Here is an 11451-nt window from a genome sequence, read left to right on the forward strand (position 1 = left end):
GCTTTTCTCTGTAGTACCTCACAGAAACTGAAGAGACTGTCCAAAGGACCCGGAACATGGAGAGATTAAATCTATTCTCATTGGATCCAGATATAGATGTAAGTTGGATTTTTTTCCTCAACAGACAAACTTGAGCAGTACAATTGTAGTTCATATTTATAGTTCCTTTAAAAAAAAAAAAAAAAACTTTTTATTGTGATTTGGATGGAGGTTTCCAGAGCAAATTATTTTTCCATTCAATAGTTCATATACATTTTGTTTCTTTTTTATGATGGATGCTTGATGACCAAAACTTTCAAAATTTTCTCAGACATTGAAACTTCAGAAAAAGGATATTTTAAAACCGGAGTCTGTTATCAAACCATTTGAAGAAAAAGCTGCCAAGAGAATCATGATCATTTGTAAAGCTCTTAATTTAAATCTTCAGGGATGTGTTATGGAGAATGAAAATGATCCAGTAACAAACGTAAGTTTCTCTTCTTTTACATCTTATGCCAACAGCTAATCCCACACCATCACCCTAGTCTAAAGCGTTCTAGTTCCTGCCAATTCCAGCCACTGTTTTCTAACTATCTAGGGGACGACTGGGAGTAAGATTGATGTATACTTACGTATTACAAAGGTACACAAGTTCAAAAGTGGAGTTTTCAATAATACTGCCACAAAGTTTGCCCTCTCTCTTAAAGAAGAATCATCAAAGGGACTGTGTTCTGTGATTGTTCCCTTCAAACCATCCCAGTGGTTCCGTTTCCCAACGTACATTTGTCTCACGTTGGTGCCTTTCCAAAAGGTTTTTCAACCTGCATTATTTTAATATTTACATATTTATTTTCATGTATATTAGAAACAATTAAAACCTACATATCAATCTTGGATTTCACATATGTTATTACTTTGGAGAAAGCTAACTAAAGAAATATTGATAAAATAGTAGTACAAGTAGTACATGTAGGGGGCAGAAATTATGAAGGTGCTACACTCATTTGGAAACTACCGAAGTGCTCATTGAATCAACACAAGACTTCTTTTTCCACTAAATGAGCTCTCTTGGTAAATATTTCTTAGTTCGCTGGTGGACAGTTCTATACTGATTGTAAGTGTGTGTATGTGGTTGTGTGTGTGTGGCATTTTGTAAGCCTAAATGAACTAAATGAGATGTTTGAACAAAGGGATGCAATGCTGGAAGTGCTCACTTGTTTATGCTAAGAAATTTGGAAGACAGCTACCTGGCCAATCAACCAGAAGAAAGACATATTTGTACCCATTCCAAAGACCAAAAGGCAGTCATTTGAATAAACAAGGGGATACTGCATGGTTTAAAATCAGGAAAGGCATGTGTCAGGGTTGTATCTTTCACCATCCTTATTTAACTTGTATGCTGAGGGAGTAACCTGAGAAGCTGGATTATATGGAGAAGAACACAGTATTAGGATTGAAGGAAGACTCATTAACAACCTGTGATATGCAGGTGACACGTCCTGTGTTGCTGAAAGTGAAGACGACTTGAAGCACTCACTGATGAAAATCAAACATTACAGCTTTCAGTATGGATTACCCCTTAACATCAGGAACACAAAAGTCCTCACAACTGGAGCAATGAGCAACACCATGACACACGGAGAAAAGACTGGATTGTCAGGGATTTCATTTCCCTTGGATCCACAACCACCGCTGATGGAAACAGCAGACAAGAAATCAAAGATGTGTTGCATTGGACAAATGTGTTGTAAAAGACCTCTTTAAAGTGTTAAAAAACAAAGATGTCACTGTCACTGTCAGCACTAAGGTGCGCCTGACCCAAGACATGGTGTTTTCAGTCTCCTCATATGCGTGTGAAAATGGCAATGAATAAGGAAGACCAAAGAATAGTTGATGCCTTTGAATTATGGTATTGACAAAAGATATTGAATATACCATGGACATGCAGAACAAATGTTATCTTGGAAAAAATACCACCAGAATGTTCTGTAGATGGGAAGATGGTGAGACTTCATCTCACCTATTTTGTACATGTTATGAGGAAGGACCAGTCCCTGGAGAAGGAAATTGTGCTTGATAACCTAGATGGTCAGGGAAAAAGAAGAAGACCCTCCATGACATTGATTGCTACATGGCTGCAACGATGGGCTCAAGCATAGTGATGTTGTGAGGGTGATACAGGACCAGACAGTGTTTCCTTCTGCTGTGACAGGTCTCTGTGAGTCAGGACCAACTCAGTGGCCCCCAACAACACCAACAACAGACGTGACTAATGTTGAACTAGAGAGAAGAAAACACATTAATAATCTGATCATCAATAAAAATCATTGTTGAGATTTTGCTGTAATCCCTTATTCTTTTTCAATGCAATCTGTTACAGTGTTTAATAAATATCCCTCAATTGTCATCTTTCACCTCAAAAAAGAAAACTTACTTTTAGATCCTTCATGGAAGCTTTATTTGTTTTGAAGAAGCCTAGAAACAGCCCAGAGTTTCCGTCGTAAACTAACTGCATGCACAATCCCTTGTACCCCTCTATTTATGATGCGATGAAACCAGCCTTGTCAGTCGGTTGAGTGGGTGAGTGGTAGAAAGTATTAACTCCTCCAGAAGTCTTTAACGCATCCTTTAGGACTTTTGTGTCCTTATGTACCTCATTGATTCTTTGAGTCTCTGCCCTATAGCAAGAGACTGACACAAGCCTGTGGACCTCAGATTAAATGAGAAGAATCAGATGCTGCACTGGGTCTGATTGCCTGGCTTTACCACTGGCATGTTGTGTCCCATGGAGGAAGTTTTTACCCTTAGCTTCCTCTTCTCTAAACGGGGTAATAAGACTAATGATTTCAAATGGTCATTATGAAGACTGAATGTGGCAATATATGGAAAGTATTTAGACAGTGAGTGTTGTTGTTGTTGTTATGTGCCATCGAGTCAGACCTGACTCATAGCGACCCCTCCTTGGGTTTCCGAGGCAGTATCACTATGGAAGTAGATTGCCCAACCTTCCTTCCGAGGAGTGGCTGGTGGGTTTGAACCACCAGCCTTCTGATTAGCAGTCAGGCGCCTTAGGCACTATGCCACCAGAGCTCCCCTAATAGACAGTGAGTGGCACTCAGTAAATGATCATTAAATATTAACTATTATTTTAATGTGTCAGAAATTGCTTTGAAATTTATAAACACCAAGGATAAAACAAAATGGTATTGATATTTTCAGTGTTATATGTGAGATTCTTGTTGGAAAAATAATACAACATTGAAATGTGTCACCAGTACCGATCACCTTCTGAAATGAATTCTCCTCATAGAGTTTATAACTAAAACCAAAACCAAACTCACTGCTGTCGAGTTGGATCCAACTCATAGTGACCCCTCCTTGGGTTTCCGAGGCAGTTACAGAAGTAGATTGCCCAACCTTCCTTCCGAGGAGTGGCTGGTGGGTTTGAACTGCCAGCCTTCTGGTTAGCAGTCAGATGCCTTAGGCACTCCACCACCTATGTGAATCATAATGAGTGTGGTTGATGTCAAGTTTCTTCATTCTCCAATTTTTTTATTTAGTGTGCCTACTGTGATCTGGACTTGTTATAAGTACTGGTTATATAAGTACTTGCTATAAGTACTGTTATAAGTACTCAGGGAAGGTGAGCAAGGGTCCTGACTTCTTGAAGATTAGATTCATCTTTTTAAGGACAAGATTCTATTATGGACATGTTAAGCTTAACAGGCCTATGAAATACCCAAATAGAGATATCCTTTTAGCAGGTTTCTGTACAAATTTGGAACTCAAAGAAGCGCCCATGGATAGAGATCTTAATTTGGAAGTCTAGCCAATCAATATTCTGGAGAGAATCATTCAGGCATCTCTGTGTAAATAGAGAAGGAGCCAAACCTTCAAAGAATGAATAGAGAGGAAGTAACCAAGAAGGCTAACAAGGGACGTCCACTGCGGTACAGATGTAGCAGGGAAGAGTGGCTGATGAGGGCCAAGAGAGAAAGGGCCAGCTGCGTGGAATGGCACAGAGAAGCTGAGGAGCACAAAGGCACAGAGCAGTCCAGTAGGTGCGGCAACATGCAGGCTGTGGTGACTAAGGCACGAGCGACTCCCGTGGAGTGAAAAGTTGGGAGGAGAAATCAGAACCTACTTTCATGCAGCCTTAATAAAACACTGGAAGCTTGGTCCTTGGAGCTATTTGGAAATATTGGGAAAACTGAACCGAAGTCATAGTGTCACTTGAGCAACTCATTAAGTGAAAAATAGTTGCTAGTTTTGACTTTGTGCATCCTTCAGTGTAATTAAGAAATCTAGGGAAGAAATTGAAACTAAAAATACTGGGCTTTTCGTTTCAATGGCGGGGCATAGGACCCCTCTCCTGTGGATTGCTTTCCTTGCTTCAGGCCCATAGTTAGAAACTAAATGTTCATATTTGGGCCACTTTCTCCAGGCAAGAGAACATGCCCAGGTTCACAGGGCAATTTTTGTTTGCAATTTCACATCTGTTAGGGGATAAAGGGGATTTGAGGTCTTTTGTATGTCTGTTTTGTTTTGTTTGTTTCTTTTACTGTTGATATACAATGTAAGAAAAAAACCTAGGAAATTAGTTTTTAAACAGTAGTTTAACTTTGCTTATCCCATTGTCATTGAGTCGTTTCCAACTGATAGCGACATTGCAGGACAGAGCAGAACTGCCCACGAAGTTTCCAAAGCTGAACGTTGCCAGACTACCACACCTTTCTCCCCATGGAAGCAGAGCAGAGTGGGTGGTGGATTCAAACCACTGACCTTTTGGTTAGGAACCAAACTCTTACCCCCTGTACCACCTGGGCTGAAAACCTGTTACCACTCAGTCAATTCTGTCATATAGCGACTCTCTAGGATAGTATAGAACTGCCCCAAAGGGTTTCTAAGGCTGTAATTTTTACTGCAAGCAGACTGCCACATCTTTCTTCCATGGAGTGATTGGTGGGTTTGAACTGCCAACCTTTGACTTAACAGCCAACTTAACCACTGCACCACCAGGGCTCCTTCCTTTTGCTTATACCCATTTATCTATTTATTTATTTATTATTTTTGTTTTGAGAGCTTGTTTTACATTCCACTAAATGTAAATGTTTTACATTTAGTTTCATTCCCCATTTACCGTGTCCAACCTTAGCTCAGTCTCCTCCCCTCCCTATCCTGTAACCCTCACTCTGTGCCCCTCATAGTTATGCACTCCTGTTTGCCCTGCATTTCCTCCATGTGAATGTTGCCCCTCTGGTGCCCCGAGGCCTACTGCTCTAAGGGATGTATTACCATAGAGTATGTAGGTGCGTCATCCACTGGGCTGAATGGTCTGTATGTACATCTTGTTAACTATTGGGCTGAGAGCCAGCCCCTAGGGGTGCGTTTTATTTCAGGTGCAGAATGTATTCCAGGGCCATAGTGTTGGGGGTCTCATCAGACTCCATCTGACCAGTGATTCTGGTCATTATTGAGTTTTTGGATTTTGTTCCATGTTTTTCCTCCCACTCTATCCAGGATCTCCAGATCTGGTCCTTTCCTGAGTGGTTGGCATTGGTAGGTGGGCACCATCTAGTTCTTCTGGTCTCTAGGGCCATTGTGTCCTAGGGCTGATTGCTTCCAAATGCCCTTGTTTTTTTCTACTCTTCTTCTCTTCTGACACTAGGAGACCATTAGCTGCATCTTAGATGGCCACTTGAAAGCTTTTAAGACCCCAGGTGCTATTCTCCAATGTAGGATGCAGAACAAGGATTTTATGTATTTTGTTGTGCCAGTTGAGTCTGGTGTCCCTCAGTACCATGGTCCTGAGACAGTAGATCTATTGGATCTCTCTCCCATAGTGTCTGGTTGTCTGTGAGGCACTATTCTGTATACACAACATTAAAAAAAAAAAAAAAAAAGCAACTAATAAAACAACTTCACCTTAACAAGAGTTTGTTTTCTAATGGATCACTCTTCAAACAGTTTTTGTACACTTATTCAACAGTGCTCCTTTATTAATATAACTGTGTTTAAACTCATTGTTTTTCATTCAATAAGCATGATTTTAAATGAAATATTTCTCCAAGTTGCTGAAGAGCACCTGCTGCATTTAATGAATGAGCATCTAACAAGACTCCATAAAAGAATGTTTTCCTGATGAGGAAACAATATTTGACAGCATGTAATTTTGTAGTCAGTAAATTGAAAACTAAAGTCAAGTTGATGGTTTTATAGTATAAAATATTTCTTTGAAAATAGGAATTGATTCCCAAAGTCTGAATTAATAAAGCTGCTTCACAGTAGAGCTTCATTTAAAATTTCATGTTCTTAAATTTTTCAAAAGAGAGTACAAAATTCTAAACATAAGAAACCTTATGACTTAATTTGTTAGTTTTCAAAGGGTTTTTTTTTTTTTTTTTCCTTTTTTACCAAATTCTTAGTGAATAGCCCAGAGACTTGAAAAGTAAAATTTGTCATTTAACTTGAATTGGTGGGTTGCAAGAAATAAATGAATCACCATGTGAGCTTTAGTTTCTGACAGATTATCAAAGTAGGTAACTTATTTCCATTCACAAAGAAGAAATGAAAATCAAAATGCAACAATTCAGGAAAAATAACAAGGATTACACATTGACCTTAAGTATGTTTTAAATTCCTACCTGGGTTTCTTTTATGTAATTTTTCCATTCTTTGTCTCTTGACAGCTACTACTACCACAAACCAAGTTTCTCTAAATTAGTGAAATATAAAACTTTTGCTTTGCAGTTGCTTGACTTTTCAAAAAAACAATTATTATCATATGTCATATCATATGTAGATTTATATTTCTGACAGCAAGGGAGCTGGCAAATATTGCTAATCTCAGGGAATTGAAGGAGCTCTGGTAGCATAGTGCCTAAGGCACTTGACTGCTAATCAGAGGGCTGGTGGTTCAAACCCACCAGCCACTCTTCAGAAGGAAGGTTGGGCAATCTACTCCCATAGTGATACCGCCTCAGAAACCCAAGGAAGGGTCGCTATGAGTCGGGTCCAACTCAACAGCATGTAACAACAACAACAACAGGGAATTGAACTCATCCTCCTGTTATAAATTACCCTTGTACTACATATCATAAGACACAAGATATGCCACTGAGCATTCAATAAAACCCACAGAATGTGTGTCTGTGTAATGATGACCTGGCCATGATGTGCTCTTGTTATGTTACTTTCTTGTCCACAGAAGACTGACACTAATCAAAAGTAAATAGTGTAAACAAAAATAAAGAAGGTTTTTGGGCTTATTTTATCTTTAGAACCTGGAGATGGATGGTGAGAGACAGATAGATGGATGAGTCCTTGATTCCTCATCTTATTTAATCTTTCTGTTTTACTTGACATTTGTTCTAAACACCATTTCTTCTTTCTTGACTCTACTTTCTGTGATACTCTGTTATCATTTAAAAAATTTTATGAGTTTGTTGTTTTACATTTATCTCCACTCATTAGTCTTGTTAATAAGCAGTTTCCATACCCCCATCACTGTCCTGTGCATGTTGGTATTTCCCAGGATTCCATTCTGATCCCCTTCTCTTTTTCTCCTGTCTTAAACAAGAATCACCACACAAAAAATTATCAGGCCCACATTTCCAATTCAATTTTCATAACTGGACTCAAAAATCACATATTTAGCTGCTACTGAGATATTTCAGAGATGACTTATGTGCCTCCTTACAGAATTCATTTTTATGCTGGATCACAGGTTGCTGGGATGCTAGAAGCTATGAGACCAGTATTTCAAATATTAGCAGGGTCACCCATGGTGGGCAGCTTCGAGACCAAAACAGAAGAAAAGTCTGGCTATCTATTTCTAAAATTTAGCCAATGGAAACCCTATGGATCACAAGAGCATAGTCCAATACGGTGCTGGAAGATGAGCCCCTAGGTTGGAAGGCTCTTAGAATGCACAGTGGCCACAGTCATGACCTTGAGCATATGAGTAATTGTCAAGATCCCAGGCAGGGCAGCATTTCATTCTGCTGTACACAGGGCCACCATAACTTGGAGTGGACTCAGCAGCAACTGAAAACGACAATGAATTAAAAGTTTCAAGAACAATGACAAATGCATAGTACATGTGACATAGATGTCTGATATTATTGCTAGGCTATGGAGTTATGATGGAAAACTGAGAAGTGATTGAGTCGTGGGATATTTCTCAAAGTACAGTCTAGAAATTTCTCAGGCTCTGCTGTTGACTTCCAGGGACTTGGGGAGATTATGATAGCAGTTTGAGAGTGTAGGGAAAATAGCTACAAGTATTTGTATTGTGCATGTGCAACGTTTGGAAGAGACTGCCTCGCGGGGCAACTAGAATGGAGGAACCAATGAAATGCAGTCCTAAGATCTGAGACACCTGGAGAAGGTTTCTGTGTACTCCTCCTGCAGTCAGGGGACCTTGCTCCCTGCATGTATTTTATGCACCGCTCCGTTAAAGAGTGGACTAGAGAGGATGTTGCATGCGTGATGATTTCATTGCAACACCTTCGGTTCTTTCTTCTTCTTGCAGATTGAGCCTTTTTTTGTGAGTGTGGCACTTTATGACCTCAGAGATGGCAGAAAGATTTCTGCAGATTTTCACGTGGATCTAAACCACGCTGCAGTCAGGCAGATGGTCTCAGGGGCTTCCGTGGCTTTGGAGAATGGCAACATTGACACCGTCACTCCAAGACAATCAGAGGAGCCACACATCAAGGGATTTCCAGAGGAATGGCTGAAATTTCCAAAGCAGGTTGCACTTTTTTTAATAGGATGGAAAATGCTTGTTCTGTTCTTCTTACCCAGAGATCACATATGTTGGGCACTATTCCAAAGAATATGCCCTTAAATCTGTCCTTTAAAGAAAAGGGGTGGGGGATTTTGTAAATGCCTTCAATATGGGGGGAGGGGCTTAGATGCTTAATGGCTCTTTTCTTTGTACATAGGCCATATTTTCTGTAAGCAACCCACATTCTGAAATTGTTTTGGTGGCCAAAATTGAGAAAGTACTAATGGGAAACATTGCAAGTGGTGCTGAACCTTATATGAAGAATCCAGACTCCAACAAGGTAATGCCTTATCTTTCTTCGAAATGATTTCATTGCTTTCAAGAAATAAAGTCTCACTGCTTTGTAATGATCATTTAATAAATGTACGTCTTGAAATAGTTAATTACTAGTGAAGTGAATATCCATCCATGTTTTACACTGTTTTTTTGGTTTATGCTTTTTGACCCAGCAATTACTGCTTCCTGAAATATATTTAAATGTGGCAGTTAAGTCTATGAATCCAAGTATTAACAATAATGTAAATAAAAAACTCACTGCCGTTGAGTTGATATCAACTCATAGTGACCCCTCCTTTGGTTTCCGAGGTGGTATCTCTATGGAAGTAGACTGGCCCAGTCTTCCTTCCAAGGAGTGGCTGTAAAGCTAGAAATAATCTGAATGTCTAAGAACAAATAAGTGCAGTTTACTAAAACATAGCCAATGCTTATGATAAACTAAGTGAAAAAATAAGATAATTGATAAAAAATAAGATAATTGAAAAATAGATAATTGCCAAAATATATTTATTAGATTATATATATTTATTTATTTATTTATTTATTTATTTATTTATTTATATAAAGACATATATATAAATATAAAGAAATATATATATTTCTTCACCTAAGTGAAGAAAGAGGTAAGGAAATACCATAAGTGGTTTGAAAGGTAGAACATGGGTAATTTTTTCTTTTCTACATTTTCTTTAATAATCAAATGTTACTGAATAATAGAAAATAAATATTAAAAATCTATATTTTCCATACAAAGGATATGCTTCACAGTTGAATTTGAGCATGTGGATCATCTTAGGGCAGTATTTATTATATTTGTGAAAGTCCTTAATTCAGAGTTCAGAAGCTATATGTATAGACCAAATCTAGCTTGCTTCTTATTTCTGTAAATATAGTATTATTGGTACACAGTGACACTCATTCAGTGATGTATTTTCTATGTCTGCTTTCCTGCTGGGAGCTCTGGTAGCGTAGTGCCTAAGGCACTTGACTGCTAACCAGAAGGCTGGCGGTTCAAACTCACCAGCCACTCCTTGGAAGGAAGATGGGGCAGTGTACTTCTGTAGTGATATTGCCTCGGAAACTCAAGGAGGGGTCGCTATGAGTCAGGTCTGACTTAACGGCACATAACAACAACAACAACAAGCTCTCCTGCTACATCAACAGAATTGAGCAGTTTGCTTCAGATACCATAGGGTCTACAGTGCCCCAAATATTTACTATATGACCTTCTCCAGGACAAGTTTGCTGTCCACTGCCTTAACCAATAAAAGAAAACATAGATGTGAAATATTATTGATAAAGTGTTTCATTTAAGATTTTAAGTTCTTTTAAGTCAGAGACAAAAATAAAACTGATATTCCAAATGTAGGGTAGTTAGATATTTGGGATTTCCAAATTGAAATGTAAGAAAAACATTATAAAATTGTTTTTGAGCACAGAGGATACATGTTGACTCTTTATGAGGTAGAATTTATGGGCCAGTGAGACAGCATTCTACTGAGTTTCAACATAAGATCATTTGTAAAAGTAGTCAGCATTATTTTACATGTATAGTTTGTAAAGTGATATTCTAAATAATATGTTTATTTATTTTTCTCCTAGTATGCACAAAAGATACTAAAATCCAACAGGCAGTTCTGCAGCAAGTTGGGGAAATACCGCATGCCTTTTGCATGGGCCGTAAGGTAGGTTGACCTTTTGGCCATTGCAATCACTAGACTACATAGGTAGTCTTCCTGGTAAGGTTTGGTTTTGGACACCCTTGCATTACTGGTTATTTTTAATATACCAGTGCCTAGAAGAATGCTAACATTTTCATCATATAAACACCTTGAGATTTCTACAACCTTATATTTCACGAAACAGTTTAAGCGAGACAGCTCATACTAGGTGGAGGTCATGGCATGTGTGGTACCTATCAAATCTTGGTGGATATCAGATCAAAGTCAGAAGTTCTTTATAATGTATATTCAGTTCAACAAACCCTTGGTATTATGTCAGTTCTATAGGACTGGTATGTGTAAAATTCAGGGATTTCTTATGTAGTTGCGTGTTTTCATCTGCACTTGGAGCACAGATGTATATATGGAGGTCCATATGAAACCATCAAATTGATCATTTAACGTTCTTGATTTTGGTACTGATTTGCATAGCTAAATGTATCGATACCAGTTGACTCTTTGATGGAAATGCAGTGTTATGTAGACAACAGTGATAGAATCATATACCTGGATATGTGGTATAATGTCTGCATAAGAATCAAAAATACTTTTTGTATTTGCTTAAGCATCCATCATTACTGTCCACCTCAACCTCTTGAGTATAATAATTATTTCATAAAGGAGGAAAAGCTTGGCAAAGCTCATAAGAGAAAGAAGGCCAGCAATGTACAAGCCGAATAATGA

General features: G+C 38.5%; 1 protein-coding gene across 1 annotated transcript in view; it reads left to right on the top strand.

Annotated features, from left to right (window-relative positions):
• Positions 1 to 11451, top strand: part of DOCK10 (dedicator of cytokinesis 10) — a 242485-nt gene that overhangs the window by 143585 nt on the left and 87449 nt on the right. The window contains exons 10-14 of the mRNA XM_007955659.2: positions 15 to 98; positions 311 to 466; positions 8513 to 8734; positions 8928 to 9050; positions 10649 to 10731. Coding sequence (XP_007953850.1) covers positions 15 to 98; positions 311 to 466; positions 8513 to 8734; positions 8928 to 9050; positions 10649 to 10731 — 668 coding nt within the window. The remainder of the gene's footprint in view (positions 1 to 14; positions 99 to 310; positions 467 to 8512; positions 8735 to 8927; positions 9051 to 10648; positions 10732 to 11451) is intronic.

This window comes from Orycteropus afer, unplaced genomic scaffold (genome assembly GCF_000298275.1).
Source record: "Orycteropus afer afer isolate SDZICR_OR568_19922 unplaced genomic scaffold, OryAfe1.0 scaffold00002, whole genome shotgun sequence".
Classification (NCBI taxonomy): Eukaryota; Metazoa; Chordata; class Mammalia; order Tubulidentata; family Orycteropodidae; genus Orycteropus; species Orycteropus afer.